This window comes from Perognathus longimembris, chromosome 2 (assembly GCF_023159225.1).
Source record: "Perognathus longimembris pacificus isolate PPM17 chromosome 2, ASM2315922v1, whole genome shotgun sequence".
NCBI classification, from domain to species: Eukaryota; Metazoa; Chordata; class Mammalia; order Rodentia; family Heteromyidae; genus Perognathus; species Perognathus longimembris.
The window spans coordinates 39681595-39701391 of NC_063162.1; the positions used below are offsets into that span (position 1 = coordinate 39681595).

At 38.6% G+C, this 19797-nt stretch overlaps 1 protein-coding gene across 1 annotated transcript in view; it reads left to right on the forward strand.

The window, feature by feature from the left end:
• Positions 1-19797, forward strand: part of Arid5b (AT-rich interaction domain 5B) — a 183396-nt gene that overhangs the window by 13559 nt on the left and 150040 nt on the right. The window contains exon 3 of the mRNA XM_048338849.1: positions 19221-19446. Within this exon, the coding sequence (XP_048194806.1) occupies positions 19221-19446 (226 nt within the window). The remainder of the gene's footprint in view (positions 1-19220; positions 19447-19797) is intronic.

The following is a 19797-nucleotide window of genomic DNA, read 5'->3' on the forward strand; positions in this document are numbered from 1 at the left end:
TTGAGCCTCTAGTAACTTAGAGCCAAATTGCTGGTTGACTGATACATCAGTAATGGTAATGCTGTGTGCCTGTATAATAAAATTTAAAGGACTTCTTGGACCCCGACAAGGATGTCTCTCTTACATTTCAGAGGAGAGGAGTCTTTACCTCATCACCTCTAAGGTGTAAAATTGCTTTATATGTGAAGCCCAGTGATGGGCCCTGAAAGAACACAGTGGAAAACCAGCAGATTCTGCCCCATGGAGCTTGGAGAGAACACTCATTTAATAGAATTATTTCAAGAAAGGGATCCATTCAGTGGCGAGGTCAGAGTGATGAAAGGGAAATAAAGGTGTGTATGATAGGGTGGGTACCTTATCATCTGAGGGTTCACTTTTGAAGAAAGGACATTTGAATTGAGGTTTCAATGCATTATGAGATATAGATTGGGAAGAGACTTCTAGAGAAGGCAGGATAGCTTTTGGTCTGGGACTGACCTTGTGAATCCAGTGACCAGGTGACAGATGTTGTTGTGGATATCATTGAGACTCCTACATAACATCTTCAGAACTGATTTACATTGTTTGGCTGTGAAGACAGTAGAAGTCTAGGAAAAACAAGGCCCAATACCAAATATAGTTTGTGGCCTGTCTTTGCAAATAAATTTTATTAGCCACACCCAGTTGTTTACAAATAGAGTTGTTGCAAATAATACTTTGTTAGCCACACCCGATGGTTTACAAAGGTTTCTTGACATTTTCACACTGTTATTGGTGACAGAGACTGGCTAATACACAGACCCTAAAATATTTGATATCTGGCCTTTTATAGAAAATGTTGGCCAGTTCCTGGTTTAAAACAATATTGTTAAAGTTAATTGTAAAACTAGGTGCTGACAACTTTCTATGGGGCCTTTTTATTCCTCACAACTCTAATCCCATGAGGACAGTTCTGCAGTCAACTCCTTCTGGCAGAAGCATCATCTGAGTGGTTAGGTAAATTGTCCAGCTTTCCAGCTTTGCTCCTCAGGTGAATAGCAGAGAGAGGATGAGTGGGAACTCAAAGTGTCTTGATTCCAAAGAACAGAAAAATGCAGATGGCAGAAATGTTATGCTGGCCTGGGTCCAAGTACAAGAAGCAGGTGGCATCAGAAAAGGAGTATCAAACTAGCTGAAGTTCCACACTAGGAAGTGAGGTAGCCCCCATGGATACAGCAGTATCCATCTCTCAAGAACCTATTCAAAACCACCTCCTTACCACACATGGTGGTTCACTCCTCTCATCTTTATACTCAAGAGGTTGGAGCAGGAGGATTGCACCCTGAACTATACAGGGAGCACCCAGCTTCCCTAGAGTACCTAAAGAGACTATGTCTCTTAAAATTTTTTTTTTGAAAAATTTACCTCCTCCTGAGGCCTTTCATTAGCGATCTTGGCTGGAGGTGAGGAGGGGTGGAACTGTGGAAAATTGACTAATGTGGATATGCCCACCAGCCCATGCAGGTAAGACTAGTGAGTGAAAGACATCCAGAGACAATACTGAATCACTTTCTTCAAGTCCTATCATGGCCAGGCAGGAATGTCCACCAATACAATCTGCCAAATCTTTTCAGTTTTTTGTGAGAAACCAGGAATCCAGATTTTTGTGTAATTCTTTTGTTAGTTGGCTACTCAATCTAATTCTTCAAACACTCTAATTAGGCCAAAGAAAATGTCTTCAGTCCAGATGTGGCCCACAGGCTAGCACCTTGCAAAGCTTTGGATGATTACAATTTTTTAAAAATGTTCTCATATTTGGCCCAGTTCATATAATTAAAGCAAAAGTGCCAGGTGTGGACATGTGGTAATCCTAGCACTCAGGAAGCAAGAGCAGGAGGATTGAGAGGACTAGACCCACTTGAGCTACATAGCCAGAACCTGTCTCAAAATACAAGCATTAGAGTTGTAACTCAATGGTAGAGCCTTTGCACAAGATCCTGGGTTCATTCCATTCCTAGTACTGAGGAGGTGAAATGTAGGAGGGGAAATCAACAACAACAACAACAACAACAACAACAACAAAACCCAGAAGGAACCTGTAGGTCTTAAAGAAGCAATGGAGGGATCAACACAGTTTAAAGTATCACACTATTCTTAGCAGGCAAGTTCCAGCGTTTAGAAAGATGGCAGGAATGGATGATCAAAAGAGCTTGAGATCTTCATTTAGGTGTAAAGAAGGGTCCAGAAGCTGGGGTGTGAAGGAATGTGTGCATGTGCAGCTGGCCCTAGCTGAAACCTGGAAAAGTATCATGGAGAAAAGGAGCTTGTAGTAGAAGAGGCCACAAAATGCAAGAGCTTTCATGAGTAGAGATGCCTTGAGTGAGATAGGAAAATACTTGGCGGAAAGCCAGCCTTGGCCATGAGAAGCCAGACAGACTGAGGCCAATGTCGTGGGGTTTACCATGTGGCCTTGAATCTGCGAGGCAAGTGCTCTACCACTATGCCATATTCTGAGCCACCTGGCCTTGAATCTGCAGACTGTGCTGATAAATAATTTCACACCTATGTAATTCTCTTCCAGTTATAACATAAACTCTTAGTGTTGAAGCCTGGTGGAATAGAATGTGATTATTCTGCCAGTCAGTAACTGTTGGGTCATCTCAGCCAACTTGCTTCCTCTTCTTGGACTCTTAGTTTCTTATCTGTGAAATGGGTTAATATTGCAGAACAAATGAGATATACATGACATTGTGACCCAAACAAGGAACTGGCTTGTCCCAGGTCCCTAGTAGATGCTAGTTAACCACACTGCTCTTTCTGGTTAATGACCAAATCCTAGCCTTTGAAGTCTGCCATGGTGCTAGGCAACATATTAATAGCCCCTTAATAAGTAATTTATTAGTTGAGTCATTGGACTATTGTTTGAAAAAGAATAACTGAGACAACTATCATTCTAAATAAGAGTTAATCTTTCTGGTATTTGGACTAATTCGAGAGTTTTATTGAGTTAGGTTCAAAGTTTTTGATACATGTTTGAGGTTTTCAGTGACGGTGAAGGGGACACGTTCAAACCCATTCTGTTCTGGCCCATTGAACTCTTAAAGGATCTGCCCTGGGTATCTGTGCCATCAGCCACAACAAACTAAAATGAGATGGGAAGATGATGGAGTTAAGGGGTAAAACCTGCATTCCAGATGTTCTTCCTCAATATAGCAAATGCAATTCAGACCTGTTGCTCCTCCCTACCGGTGTTCGCTCATTCTACCCTCCACAGATGATGAAACTACCAGAAAACCTGGTGCTGATCTGCTGAATGTGCAAACATTGAATTTACTTTAAATACACCCACTTTTTCCTCCCTTAAAAAAAGAAGTCTCTCCCATTTTTTACTCTTAAAAACAGCCCTAATTTGAAATTTTGTTGCATTTCCTGAGTGCTTCCTCCTCCTCGACTTATGGTAGTGATGTTTTGGGAGAGGAAATATATTTCAGTTTTCAGTCTTTCCAAGATACCAAACACATCCAGCAAAAGGATATAAGAGGAAGGGTCCCAGCCAAATAGCTGGGAGATCTTAGAAGAAGGATCTTCAAAATAGAGACTGCCTGCTACACCATTAAATCCTTTTGCTTTGGGTTAATCCCATAGTGTATATCAGCTTACTAGAATTCAGATGGAAACATTGCTGCAGTACTGTCTCCTCACCAAATCATTCCAAAATACATGGCTTATGAATACAGAACCTAATTGAATTTTCTATGTCTTAAGTGAAGTAATCTGTTCCATCCTTGTTTCTTGTGAATATTCTCCATAATAGTCTAATTGTGTTTTATGCTCCTAAGGGCTGAATATGTGTTCAGCAACAATGGATTGGGTTGTAAAATAAGCATCTGACTCAAGACAGGCCAAAAAGAAGGTTCTAGTAAACCCACCAAGGATATTTCTAATGCAAATTTTATGACTCACAGAAAATGGTAGTGTCTTTTAAAATTATCAACAGACTCTGCTTTTTAAAATTATTGTTATTACTCCTTTTCAGTATAGGTCCTTTCTTCTTCCACATTTTTGATGTTATTAGATCAGTAATTCAATAGACAGCCAAGCAGGTGTTCAGATCAAGCCTGACCCTAGCATTCTTCACATGACCTCTTAAAGCAGCAGACTGAAAATGTTCTCACTGTGTCAAATATTGAGATATCTCAGTTGTCTTACAGTTTTTGTGGTGGGCAGTAGGGGGAGAATTTAAAGTTTTTTTTTCTTTTTCCCTCTCTCTCTCTCTCTCTCTCTCTCTCTCTCTCTCTCTCTCTCTCTCTCTCTCTCTCTCTCTCGTAAAAAGAAACCTTGACTGACTTTGGCCATGAGTATTGTACAGTTGTATGTTTATAGAACTTGTAGATTATGCTGATAGACAACACACATGTGTTCTGTGGGGTCAGCTATGCCCAGGGTTCTTAGAAAACAATTCTTGAGGGCGGAAAGAGGAAAAGGGAGATGAGGTTTAAGAGGTTTGGAATTATTCTGAGGTATCCTAGGGCAACCATAGTACAGGATTGCCCTTGAAAAAGGTAACAATTTTTGTGATGGTGGTTTGAACTCAGTGCCTCATGCTTGCAAAGTAGGTGCTCTGCCACTGGAGTTATACCCCAAACCCTTTGTGCATATAGGAAATTTTTTCACGAAGGCTGACTTTTGACCACAGTCCTGTCTGTTGTTCCGTAGCTAGGATTACCTTGCAAACCCTCACAAACAGTTTGTGTTTTGAAATAGAGTTTCATTAACTTTTATTGCCCAGAATGCCTACACCTCTATCCTCCTAATTCTGCCTCTGGCATTGCTGGGATTACAGACTTAATTCACCATTCCTGGCTCTAATTTTAAATAGAGGTGTTGTTGTTGTTGTTGTTTGTTTTGGTTTTTTGTTTTTGTTTTTGATTCTTTTGCCAGTCCTGGGGCTTGGACTCAGGGCCTGAGCACTGTCCCTAGCTTCTTTTTGCTCAAGGCTAGCACTATGCCACTTGAGTCACAGCACCACTTCTGGCCATTTTCTACATATGTGGTGCTGGGGAATTGAACCCAGGGCTTCATGTATACAAGGCAAGTGCTCTTGCCACTAGGCCATATTCCCAGCCCCTTGTTTTGTTTTTTAACTCCAACCTTTTACTCAATTAAGTCCTTTCACTATTTGTTAGTATATTCAAAGAAAACAATAAGATTATTCCCTTTCTACTTGCTTACAAAACTTACACAAGTTAGTCACACTTGGCAAATTTATATTTTACTTTGCCCTTTTCAACTTGAAAGGCATATTTACATTGGTAAATAGTTCCTGGAAGTGTCTATGGATGTCCCCCAAATGAAATATCTCTTGAACATGCAGCTGATTTGAGGCTTAGGAAGTTGCATGAAACATTTTTCTATTGGCTTGTCATCCTCTTGGCAGAAAGTAATCTGCTTTCCAGGCATAGCTGAAAGTGGTTGTTTGCACCTTATTTCATAGACTTTATTATTTCCTTTTTGTACAATTGTATGTAAATAAATGGATTCCATGTTGAACTTTGGTGTATTAGTGATCTATTAGTGTTGCATAACAAATGGTTTGTATTGTAGTGTCTTAGAGCAGCTCTTATTCTCTGTATCTATGGGTCATGGTTCTGAGTGTGACTTTGTTCTGGTATATTTGGGGTGTCTCTCAAAGCTGTACTTAAAGTTTCAACGCGGCCTACTATCACTCAAAGCTCTTCTTGGGAGAGACTGTACTCCCAATTTCCTGCTCCTTCCTGATGGCAGATCTCAGATCTGTGGAACTGTTGGTACTGGTGCACCTCAGTCCCTTGATGTAACATACTAGCTCCTCAATGAGGCAGTCTCAGAATGTGAGAGCCATACTCTAACCTAACCTGAGAAGTAATATCTGATTACTTCTGCCTTATTCTGCTTGTTAGAAGGGAGACATTGTATCTAGTTTATATCACCAATAAGAGAAACTTATGGCAGGCTGTGGACAGAAGAACTTGAGGAATCTTGGGGCCATCTTGCAGGGGCCCTATGACATTCAACAATAGAGCCCATCACCGTAGTGGACAGCTCATCTAATGAGCACTGAACTGTATTCTTATTCTGCCTTGCTCTTTATTTTTTTTTCCTCTCCCTCCTTTTATTATTATGCAGTCTCCTTAGGCACTTCTTCACAAGCATCTCCCCTCTCTTCTGGGCATATAATTACAGATGACATACACAGTAGACAGCAGATTGCTTTAATCTTTTAAGGATTTGTTAGTCTTACAGCATGTCAACAAGCCATATTGAGCCTTTTTAAACCTAATGTCTTGATCAATGAATTTGGAGAGTTTTGCCAGAAAGGGCATTGTGTCTGGGATGATGATAAATCTGCAGAAAGAAAGGGTGGGAGGGACCTGTAGCTAGTCCAAACAGGCTTCTTAATGCATACGAAACAAAAATGTTTCATGCATACATAGCTGAGGTGGGGCATTAAATCAAGTTGTCTCTTAAAGAAAATCTTAAAAAACCAGATTTGTCTTTTCACTGAGCCTCTCCTAGCTGCCCTTGGACCTTAGTCATATGTCAGTAGAGCAGCTGGCCTGTCAACTTTTAAATTCTGTGGAAATTAGCTGTTTCATGGACAAACTGATCTATTTCTCTTTCTATCTAGCTATTTCTCAGTGTGGCATTCAACAAAGCGCTCAAAAACACGTACATAGGTAAAGGCTTGAGGAAAACTGATTGTGGTCAGTTTTGTAATAATGAAAATAGATTGGTGACATAGTGTTCATGTTAAACCTAAAATGAATTTAGAGAAAAGGGGCTGTGATTCAAATTGAAGAGTTTACCTCAACTACAAAGATGCACTGTGGTTGGAGCATGTTGTCTGCTTTAACCACCTTCCTTTCTTCCTTTTCTTCCTTCTTTCTTTTTTTCTTTCCTTCTTTCTTCTTTCTTTTTGCTCTTTGAATTTGACAGTGCATCACATGCCTTTCTATGCTGAGTTGCCTCTGCCAAGACCTTCCCTGACCATTCATTCAACTTAATCGTTTCTCATTCTGTTCTTGCTTCTCTTTATTTCCTCTTCTAAGTCTTTTGCTTCAGATTTTGTTTACTATCTGGCCCTTCTGCTCCTCTTCCTCTCCACCAATTGATACATACAAACCTAACCATAGGCATCAGTAAGGTAGGCAGTCTTTTTGGTCTCCTTTATTCCTAGATGTGATATCAGTGCCTGGCACCTAGTTGATACTCAGTATTTATTAGATGAATAAAATTGTTCACAACTATTTCTCCTTCTATAAATCATATTTAGCTTAGGCCTGACTGTTTACTGTTCATCTCCCCATTACACAGATATTACATGAGTCAGGGACTTGCTCCTTAGGTCTTTCTTTTGCTTAGCACAGCTAAGGGTAGATGCTCAGAGCACTGCAGAAGAGTATATAAACTTGCAACAGGACTGAAAAGTAAGTAACGTTCATTTCCCAAGTAAGACACTGTTCAGTACCTGGCACATACCAAAGAGTCCATACAAGTTAATTGTATCAGACTGAATTGAGTTGGAGAAAAGGCTAGAACAAAATCTCTCCTGAAATGACTGGATGAAGCATGGCTTGTTGAATGTTCTCTTAAAAGTATAAGGATGGCATCACCTGGATTACATTCTATGACTGTTTTGTCAGTGGCCAGTAGTAGCATTCATTCACTCCTTCACTCAGTCATTCCTGAGCTCTACCATGAGGACATTGGGTATGGACAAATATGTTTTACACCCCACCTTTAGGAAGCTTATTTAGGGGAACCTGGGCTTTATTCTCTGATTTTTAAACCTGAGGTTGCAAACAGTTGGAATCAGGTGGTTACAGTTGCTCGAGTTCATCTTTCGTGTTGCTTCCCCCACTACACACACAGTCTTTGAACAGGAGTAGAAAGGTCACCAACTGTGGTTGCAAATTGGCTCTTGCATTAATCCGAGATTATTCAAAAACACTCAATATTTTTCCAAACTGAGTCTAGGGCTTTTGATCGAAGCCTAAATCATTTGCCATGGCAGAATATCTCACTAGTAGAGGAAAAACTAGAACTTAAAAATACAAAGCCCCTTTAAGTAATCCAATGTAGGATAATTACATTATTAAATAAAGCTGTGGGTCTCAAATTATTCCACTACCATTGTACATGTGATGATAATGATGTGAACTGTGCTAAGTGAACAGAAGAAAAGAAAAGTTTAACAGAGGAGGCATGGCTAAAATCAGATATTTATGTTTAAGCAGGGGCTACACAAAAGAGGAAGAATTCCTTGGTTTTTACATGAAGGTGTTGTAAATGGGCTTAAGTCTCTCAGTGATGTGAAGTCTGTTTCCCTCATTAATGACAATAGTATATCAAAACTCCATGACAGATGACCAATATAAGCTTTAATAATTTAGTTGCCCTCTACCATGGCCATATGCCAACAGGGACAAGGGGTTTCTTTTTCCTTTGTGAGTCTTTATGGAGCATTGGCCTAGCTGAACCACATACCTGACTAAGAAGATCACGTCCCTGCAAATTGTATTTTAAAAAAAGAAACACTAGGAGATGTAAAAGTAATAGTTTGAAGTCATCAGTGTAACAGAACAGCTGGATTGTGTGGTGGATGAGTTTGGGTTTATTGTTATTGCTTTTGTTTGGAGAAAGTGTCCTTATAGGTAGTTAAATTGAGTTTTAACACTGGAATTGGGCTCATTTCTCTCTCTCTCTCTCTCTCTCTCTCTCTCTCTCTCTCTGTATGTGTGTGTGTGTGTGTGTGTGTGCTAGTCCTGGGGTTTAAACTCAGGGCCTGGGTGCTGTGCCTGAGCTTTTTTTGCTCAAGGCTAGTGATCTACCCCATAAGCCACAGCTCCTCTTCTGGATTTTTAATGGTTAATTGGAGTTAAGAGTCTCATACATGGACTTTCCTGCCCAGGCTGGCTCTGAGGAATGATCCCCATATCTCAGCCTCTTGAGTAGCTAGGATAACAGGTGTGAGTCACCAGTGTTTAGTCTTCATTTATCATCTTTTTGTTCAGGTTTTAGCTGCCAGAGCTAAGTATTTGAGTGCCAAGCTAGTTCTTCCTATGACAACCTGAAAATAGCTTAAAAAAAAAAAACTCATTAATTTGGTCAAAGGAAATCTAGCTAAGTTCAACCATCTTCTTTATGTATCAAATGCTTGCATGTTTAGAGAGGAAGTCTCTAGGACACTAGGGTATGATTTCTTGCTCTGGGTGTACAATGACTTTAATTTTAGGAAAGTAAAAAGGACTGTGTGTGTTCAGTTCAGAGAAAACAAATGGATCTGGAAGCTAATGAGAGGATTTTTGGAGGGGGTGTGGAGATGGTTTCTTGGTCAAGGAAGCAGGATATAGCCTAACAGGTTTTAGATTAGCATGTATTAAAAATGTATTTAGGAACATAAAATATTTAGGGTTTTTGAATGAGTTGTTTGAGACGCAAATGCCGTTGGCCATCCCATGAAGGATGGTCACATTATATCTGACAACTCATGCCTCAGAGCAGTCTTCTGTTTGCTTACACCCTCTAATTGTGCCAGAATAGATTTCCAGAATTTATTGGGCCATGGGCTTCACCCAAATATCTAGCAACAGGAATGGAAAAGGTTGGAAGAGGAGGGGCTGGCTTGGGAAATTGGAACTCGATCTAGTCATGAGCCTCCGTGGCTAATGTGTTTTATCACGTTAAGGGAATCACATTAAATCTTAGCACATGCTCAAGGGACTATCTTCTCTGGCTCAACAGACATTTCTTTACCTGTTTAACTAGCACACAAATGATGATATCTTAGTCTGACTAGTAAAATTTGTTTTCATAATCATAAACTTAAATTATGAGAGCTAGCAATGAAAATCATTCTTGTTGTGAAATGATTGTAAATTCCAGCCATCTTACAGAATTGGCAGATGGGGGAAGTTCAGTTATCATAGCATAAGGAATAAGTTGAAGCACTTATAAAGCTATTTCCTCAAAAAAAGATGGAGTTATCAAGCTTGTATCCCAATCCACTTCAGTTTTCTCATCTTTGAAATGGGCCTAAGAGCACCTACCTACTTAGAGTCCTTTGTAGGGACTAGATGAAATAATGCCTGTTACTTCCATATATTACTCTGGATCAAGTCTAGCATTTCAGTGTTTTCCACAGATGTAGTTTTAAGAATGGAAAGAATGAGAAGCCTAGGGTTTCTTGTTTGGCTTTTGTTTTTGTTGCCAATCCTGGGGCTTGAACTCAGAGCCTGAGCACTGTTCCTGGCTTCTTTTTGCTCAAGGCTAGTACTCTGCCACTTGAGCCACAGCACCACTTCCAGCTTTTTCTATATATGGGGTGCTGGGGAATTGAACCCAGGGCTTCATATATATGAGGTGAGCACTTTTACCACTAGGCCATATTCCCAGCCCCCTAGGGTTTCTTAATGGTCTATGGCTCAACTTTTCTGTGGGATACCCAGAAGCGGCACATTTGTTTCCAGACAAACAATTAAGAAGAGATAAGAGCACCTCCATTTCACAGGAGACAATTGAATACCACCCTCTCCTGAGTCTTTAGTTCTTCTTTTTACCAGAGAAGAGATATTATATAATCATAAAAATAGCTATTACTATGTAATCATAAAAATAGCCATCATTTCTTGGATGCCAATTTGTGTTGTACCATGATACCATAGCCAATGGAATATCCTAACTTTGCCATTAGGTTGTTTTCTTTTGTTTCATTCAACTCATGTTTTAGGTGAAAACTTGGAAATTTCCAAGGTTCACATGAACTTCCAATACAGTAGAGCTACAATGGAACTTGGGTCTGTAAGAACCAGTATGTCTTAGTCTCTTAACATGGAACAGCAGAGTTGGTGCACCATTCATGTTGTATACTTTAGCCCCAGCATGGTCATGTCTTGAGAAGTACAGAGAAATAGAGAAGGGCACCAGCTATTATAACGTGTTTTCAGCTGGGCATTGGTGGCTCATGCCTCTAACCTTATCTACTCAGGAGGTTGAGATCCACATTGTGGTTTGAGACCAGCTCAAGCAGGAAAGTCTGTGGGACTCTTAATCTCCACTTAACAAGCAAAAAAGGCAGAAGTGGAACTCTGGCTCAAGTGGTAGAACACTAGAGTTGAGTGAAAAAGTTAAAGGACAGTGCTCAGGCCCCGAGTTCAAACCCCAGTACTTCACTTCCCCTTCTCCACCTCCCATAAAAAGTTTTTCAATCTAAGTGTTCACTATGGAAGGCAGAATTCTGCAATAAAGATTTAACAATATATCACAAGTAATAAGAACAGTAATTCCCAGTGTAGGAACCCACATAACATTGATAGCTTTTTCTTTTGCTTCATAAGGACATTAAAAAACAATGACTATTACTAGCATCCTCATTTCCGAGGAGGAAGAGGACAATGTAATGTCAGAGGAAAGGGAAAAGGAGAAAATCTTAAAAGGAGACTATGCAAGGTCTCTCCATATGAGCACTGCTCATTTTCTCTCTCTGCTCTCTGTTCTGGAAGGAGGGTGACTTGGTGGACTCCATTAACAGAGCTCTATGTCCTGTGATTTCCAGTAGGATTCAGCCATAGAGGGGAGGAGAGGGGAAGGGAAAAGGCAGGTGTTTCTTTCCTGAGAGGCCACTTAGGCTGTTGGTGGTGGGTGACCCTGATTCCAGTAACCACATACCCACTCCCCTTTACTTCTAGCCAGTCCTGGGACTTGAACTGAGGGTCTGGGCACTATCCCTGAGCTTTTTTGCTCATGGTTAGCACTCTACCACTTGAGCCTCAGTGCCACTTCCGGCCTTTTCTGTCTGTGTGGTACTGAGGAATCTCCCAAGGCACATCATAGACTTACCATGGCTGACCAGGATGGCTCATTCCAAGTGCCAGATCAAGTGACTGCAGTTAGTTATTCTAAAATTTGGCACAACAGGTTTTCTTCCTTATTATTAGTTTCCATCTTGTGAAAATTTCCCACTCTTGGGGAACCACTTGGACTGTTATTTTGGTTTCAAAGTTTATTTATCTGACCTCATGTTTTATTGTGTTATGGGTTCCCAACATTTATCATCTTTCACATGCTACAAATCAAGACATTCTAAACATCTTCATGGAAGATTGAGGTGAATATGCTGTCCTTTCCTGTTTACATCCCCTCCCCTTCCTGCCTGTGTTCTGGATACTGTACATATGTGTTCAGCATTCCTGGGACCTGGCCAATTGTAGCTCTCCTTAGCCATGTTCTGTTGTTGGGCAGGACAAGGTGTGATGATGAAAATTTCATTCATGTTCTCTTTTCTGAGGCCTAGTGTACAATATACACATAGATTTGGCTGTGGGTAAAATGAATTATAATTCATATTTGTTTCAGCAGTTTAGGAATCAAAAGCTCTCTTCTACCACAGCTTGTAGGACAGTAGTCCCATGCTAAAATGGGCATTAGTGACCAGTCTTCTTGTATCTTTTTCTCTTTTTGTATGGCCCAAAACCTTACACAGTCCCTTTGAGAGTCTGGCTTGCAAGGTGTATCTTTCACTAATACACATATGTTGGGTTATAACTTGATTACTTGGCTATATCTGGATGTAAACGAAACTGAGACACTATATCTTTATTCAGCTAACAGAAAATTAGCAGTTTACCACTAAAAGAAAAGAAAAGAAGACTAGATATTGGGGAAGAAAAACTAGTCAACATGTTCAGGAATGTTAGGACAACTAAGATATTTATTTACAAATAGCTAAATGGACTGCATATTTTCAGTGAGCTGGTGCTGACTCATGACAATGTAATTGATAACAAGAGACTGGGATCTGAATGAAATTTTGGAACCAAGCTTCAAAAACATCCTTTTAAAGATGAGCATGGGACTCTTAACAAGGATTATTTCTTCAAGCAACGAGATGTAGAACAAGATCTGGATCCAGGCCACACATAAAATATATCTGTTTCCTGTATCTTCCCCATTGTGAAATAGAATGAAGAAGAGGAGGAAATGGCCAATGTAAAAGTGGTAGATATCAAGCAGGTGTTCTCCTGTCACCTCTTGCTTATATGAGGCACTCTGTGAGCAAGGGCACTGATTCCCTTTGCTCTGAATCATCAATTCAAACACATTTACATAATGAACAGCTTTGGAAGACAAAAACATTGTCTTCCTCCAGAACCAAAAGCAGGTATATATTGTCTAGTATTGAAGACTTGGTCCTGTAATGCACCTCAGCTATTATTTAACCCCTTCTGTGTCTTCTTTTAGCACCTGGATATGGAAAAACTAGCTTAAATGCTGGATTATTAAGTATTGCTATTGCTATGAGCAGTTAACCATCCTTTGTCTCGGCCGACATCGTTAGTTATTGGGGAAATTTAAACTACATGATCAGAAACTGCTAGGTATACATGAGAATGCTGACCACTAATTAACACTGACAATATTAAGTGTTGGCAAGAACAAGGAGCACCTGGAACACTTATTCATTGCTAATGGGAATGATATACTCACTTTAAAAAAATAGTTGGGCAGTTTCTAAAACACTGAGTATGTGTCTGCCACATTGGTTCCTCTCCTAGGTGTTAAGAGAACTGAAAATGTGTTTACATAAAAACTTGTGCATGGGCGTTCATAGGAATTGGGTTTGTAATCACCTAACTGGAAATGGCACAGATGTTCTTGAGTCTGTGAATGGATAAACAGAGTGTGATAGCCACCCATATCTTGGAATATTACTTAGCAGTAAAAACAAACAAAAAGAAAAAGGAAAGTCAAGATGCGAATACAGGTGGCAACATGAACGGATCTTAAAGGCATTGCACTGAGTGAAAGGAGCTGCCCCCAAAGATTTCATTTGGTTTGTTTTGACATATGACATTTTTAAGAAAGAGAAAACTAAAATAGGACTGGATCATCCATTATGGGAAGGTGGTGAGGGATGAGAAATTACAGTGACTAAGAAATGATAGAAGGGACTTTTGGAGATGATAGACTAGTTTGTTTCTAATGATAGTAATATAAATCTATCCTTATATTGAAACTCTTGGAAATGTGCTGGGTTTAGTAGTGCATACCTGTAACCTCAGCACTGGGGAGGCTTCACCATGAGGGTCATGGTTTGTAGACAGCTTGAAAGACATAATGAGACCCTGTCTTGAAAAAAGTATTTCTCTTAAATGAACTATTTATAACAAGCTTATTTTAAAAAAACTTATTGAATAATATACCAAAACGGAATTTTTGTAAGTGAATATTTCAAAACAATGCAAAAATAGCAAGAAAAAGACATTACTGACATGAAACATATTTCTATGAAAATTAACTATATTCTCAAGAACAAAAAAAAAGACTAATGAAAATAAAACATGCAATTTTTTTTTTGTAAATCTCTTTATAGTTCCGCTTCATAAAGAGCTGAAATCTTACATGTACTTCTGCATTTTCCCTGGTGTAGTATCACATGTTTCAGTCTCTGGAAAAGCCCTGTGCACACTGGCCAGAGAATCGCCATGAAAACCAACCAGTCATGCCTTGGGGCCCCTGTTGTCACTGCATTGACCTGGGACCACCTGAAAGCATCCTGGGAATTTCCAAGGGTTCTTAGACTCTTCACACTTTGAGAACCCCAGATACAAAAACATTACTCCAAATTATAGTCGTTTTCATAGTGTCTTGGTATCTTCCCCACCCTCCCCCCAATAGCTACATCTTCTTCCTCTGTGTTTACTTAATGGCTTGTTCAAAGTGATCCTTGTAATGCAAATGCATTTGAAGAGGAAACTTTTGTGTCTGCTACACATAGAAAAACCAGGATTTCTTTTCCACAAATATGTTTACCTGTGGCCCAGATGAATTCATTTCTCCCTGACACACTTTGGAAAACACCAGCATCACGGGTGATGACAAATAGAGAAGTGTTGACAGGCTGCTTCACTTCTATCTACCTCTCAGTACTAGATTGTACTAGATAGGTTTATTATCCTTTATTTTCTTTTGTAGTTATGCAAAAAAAATAAATAAATTGAAGCACAGAGAGGCTCAAGAAGTTGCCCAATATTATGTGGCAGGAAAACTTTAGAGCTGGGATAAAAAAAAAATTCTGGTACTCCAGACACAGAATTCAAGATGTCAAGTGGGCTGATAAAAACAAAAACTTTGATTCTCATAGAAGTCCTGACATTAAGTGGCACTAGGACCCACCACTGAACTTCACTGCTTTCATCCATAACACAGGGGAGGTGGAATAAATCAGTGTCTATAAACATAAATGTCTGGTTAAGTTTATGGGGCCAAGGCCGTTCAGGAAAAGGTGAACTGAAAATAAGGTAGGAGAAAGTGGTAAGGAGTTCACATATTACCTAAAAAAATTTGCTATTCAGTTTCAAGTGGTTTTTATTGTTTGGTTTTGGTTTTGGTTGTTCCCTTTTTGACTTGCTTTTATTTAATTTAATAAAAGATTGAAGTCTTGGTATTTTGAGACAATTTCTAGTTTTCACACTGGCTGGGACCTTATGTCCATGTGCTGGCTGCTTTCTGCTTTTCTCTGACTTACAGGATTCATGGTTAAGCAGGCAGCTCCTGTGCAGAGGTATAAACAAAATCCAAATTGCCGAAATAGTTTCAAATCTGGTGAAAGAATCAAGATTTAGTGTCTTAACACAGCCTACACAAATATTGGTTAAAAGCTGTGCTAATTGAAAAGTCAAGGTACATTAATAGAATAACAAAGTGTTATTTCTTTGTGTTCCTTTTGTGTTGTATTAGAGTGAATCAGCAATATTTATCCAGTGCTAATTCTCAGTTTGCAGAAGGCTAATGTAATCATGAGATGAGCTTATTGAAATTCTTTTCTTAGACATAGAGAAGAGAGACTTGCCCAAGATTGGTACATATTAGGAATTTTACTCAGCACTTGCCTACAATAGAAAATAAGAACATGTGATTGATGCCATTGTGTGTTCAAAATAATGTTTCCTGAGACATTTTCTGTGTGTGTGTGTGTGTGTGTGTGTGTGTGTGTGTGTATAGGGCTGTTTTCTTTAAGGGGTTTAGCTTGTTGTTTTCCCTTCTCTGCTTATCAGATTTCCTTTTAAATCCTGGCATCTGACAATGTTGCAGGGCCAGTTTCTCTCTAAATCCACACCAAATTCACTGGTGGTTTCACAATTAATCCAAACTTGGGTTTTTGGTTTACATGTTTATGTGAATTCCTGCGTGTGTGTGTGTGTGTGTGTGTGTGTGTGTGTGTGTGTGTGTGGTGTGAGAAAGGGGAAGTAAGAAAGAGAGAAGGGGGGTCTGGGTGCTATCTATAGATTAAATCTTGAAAGATGAGATTATTCATCGGTGACATCATAAGGATTGTATTTTCTCTTGGTTAATAAACTATTTGTTTGGCGGGTGTTGTAAGCCAGCCAGAGCTAGTCATGCTATTTCTTGGAAAAGATCTGAAGCAACTGGTAGTTGAAATGATAATCATTTGATCATAGAGCTATTTGAAAAGAACACTCATCTCCAAACTTGTCTATTCTAGGAAACCTTATTTGGTCAAAATGTTGCCAAATTCCATCTTCACTAATGTTCAGGCTGGTTTCTTTTGCTACTTAATTACTTTCCAGTACATTCTAAACTGGATTTTTGATCTGCCCTTTGCATAAGCTGTTACCATATACTTTGAAAAAATACCCAGCCAGAATTTTTATTCTCACATTTAATAATCACCATGTAATAGCTACAAAATGCATGACAACTACAAATCTTGAGAAATTTTGAGAAGATGGCGGTAGTGAATCTGGGTGAAGTCATCCATTGAAATGTTACTTTGTAATATGCCCCATTGTTTATTTTAGAAAAAGTATTGAATTTTTTTCCTGAGTAAAGGATAGAAACACAGTTCTACTTTGTGTCTGTTTTACAGGAAGTTCATATTTGATCACAATAAGGGAAAGGATTTTATTACCAAGATTTTACTTTTCATTTTTGATAGAGTTATTTATTACTTTGCTGCTGCCTAAGGAATTTTCTTCTCAGAAGCACTTGGAACTAGATGAAAACTGAAATTTTATATCCTACCTTAAAACATTAAACACACACACACACACACACACACACACACAATCCAGGGCTTCTGATTGTGTGAAGATGATTTTAATACTTTTTTATTTATAGTAGTGGTGAAGGGATTGCCCGAGTGAGGTGTGTGAGTAGAGGAAGGAGGAAAGAGTCATGTTTAACAGCAAAATTAGCCCAAATCCATTGTGCATGCCTTTTGTTTAATAGTTTAGAAACATTTTCCTGTTGTTGTTTTGTCAAAAAAAAAAAACCTCAAAGATTTTGTAAGTTTAGGGGTTTTCACAGGTAAGCTTTCTTCAGAAATGTGAAGTAAAAGAAATGAAATTAGTTCAAGTTAAAATGTCAAATGCTTCAAATAATTTATTGATGATATTTTTGTATCACCTTCCTGTGGTTATACCTACAGTATCTCTGTATCTTATCTGAGTATATTGGAAACCGGGTATACTGGTATTAGAACTAGGAAATTGGAAGGGAATACCAAAATCGAGAGACACAGGGTAAAATAAGACAAACAACTACAAAAGCAATACTTACAAACTGTTTGGTGAAAATGAACTGAACAACTGAACAACTCATGGGAGGGGGGAAAGGAAAGGGGGAGGGGGGAGGGGGGGAATGAGGGACAGAGGTAACAAACAGTACAAGAAATGTATCCAGTGCCTAATGTATGAAACTGTAACCTCTCTGTAATTCAATTTGATAATAAAATTTTTTTTAAAAATGTGACATCTACTAAACACAGGAAAAGAATCTTGAAGGCCCACTTTATCCCCATCCTATTTATGATCAGGATATCACAAAGCATTTATTTTCCTTGATTCTATGTTTTTTGTCATCTTTATTTCTCTTTTTAGAAAATTTTAGTCTTAATATATATTTTAAGATGCTCTGCTACTCTCAATCAGAAATTATTTTGACAAGTCTCAATGTAAATATTCATCCAATATACTGGTATTGGATGGATTTTCATACAAATTGGCAAAGTCAGTTATTTATATTGGAAGTTCTTTTTAGGTCAAGGGTTATTCCTTTAGAGTTTTGATCATTTATGACTTCTCAATCACATGCAAGATTTTGTACATCTGAGGCACATACCTGCTTTCTCATTTGGCATCCATTTTAATCATGCCTCTGCTGGATGTTTATGTATGTTAAACTGACACCCTGTGTTGTAAAATATCACTGAATTTAATGTTTTGTTATCTTGTAATAATGAATGATGGATATCCTATAAAATATCATTTGTCAGAGTATAAGTAAAATTTTGTACCATATCTATAAAAAAATTTAACTTAAAGCTCAGAGAGATGAGCTTCATTTGTTTTCCACAAACAATCTATGACTATGACCCTCTTTATCTAGTAAATACCTTGCTGGCTTCATTCTGAGACAGAAAAGTTGTTTCTTCCTGGAAGTCATTTGGTGATGCTTAAAATTCAAATTTATGACCCATAGGAGAAATTTCAGTTTCAGTCGCTTTTCTTAGATTCAAAGACTTTCTCCTCACTCACCCTCTCAGCCCTTTGCCCAGTATGGATTGAGACAAAAAAAAAATTCAGCTCATTTCTCAACTTACAAAGTTTTGGAGAAATATGAGAATGTGTAAGTTTCTTTCAGTGGGAAACACATAACATTTATGAAGTATTTCTTTTGGGATTACATCACAGTTTTATTTAATTTTTAGGACAAAAGTTAAATTCAATATTTGTGTATAAGCCAAGGGAAAATGTACCATAAACATAGGAATTTTGGGGGTGAGTCAGAGTTCCAAGAATCCTAGATTTACTTAGACCATTTATATGGAGACAGGCTAACCATTAGTCATCTAGCCTTACTTTTTACATTTGCAATTAATTGCACCTTAAAATTAGCTTTTCCCCAAATGGTTGGCTAGGCAGTATGAACTTTGTAACTAGCAGTCAAAATGGCTGTTGGAATTACTGCTCTATTTTTAGATACTTTCTAACTATATAACAAACATGTCCTATAAATTATTCTTTAAATAATTCCCAGTGAAATGCAGTGAAGTTACTGGAGATTTTCTGATACTCAAAGCTACATGCTGTCTGTTTGCCTAGCAAAACCACTCACTTGGCTTTTCAGGTGAGCTTTGCTAGGAATGTGTCATTTACCTCCAAGCCCTAAATAATGTTTTGTGTTCATCCCTTCTCTTGTAGGATGAAGTCATTGCTGTTTCTGAAAAGGTGATTGTGAAGCTTGAAGACCTTGTGAAGTGGGTACATTCTGATTTCTCCAAGTGGAGATGTGGCCTCCGGGCTGGGCCAGTGAAAGCTGAGGCTCTGGGAAAAAATGGACAGAAGGAAGCTCTGCTGAAGTACAGACAGTCAACCCTCAACAGTGGACTCAACTTCAAAGATGTTCTCAAGGAAAAGGCTGACCTTGGTAAATATGATTATACTTTGAAATCTAATGGGGTGGGCTTATGGAGAAGCTAACCCACTTTCTTTGGCTGCAAGTTTTTATGGAAACCCTGACATTCATATGAAGATTTCATTTGAAATTATGACTTGTGTATTATATTAATTATATTCACTACATTATAATATGAATTGTATATTATATTAATCTCTACTATATTATTATATAATATGTAATTATGCATAGAAATATTGTACATGTATATATGATTTCTTTTTTTTTCTTTTTGTGCTGGTACTGGGGCTTGAACTCAGGTCCTGGGCACTGTCTCATAGCTTTTGTCACTGAAGGCTGGTTTGTACTTGAGGTACAGCT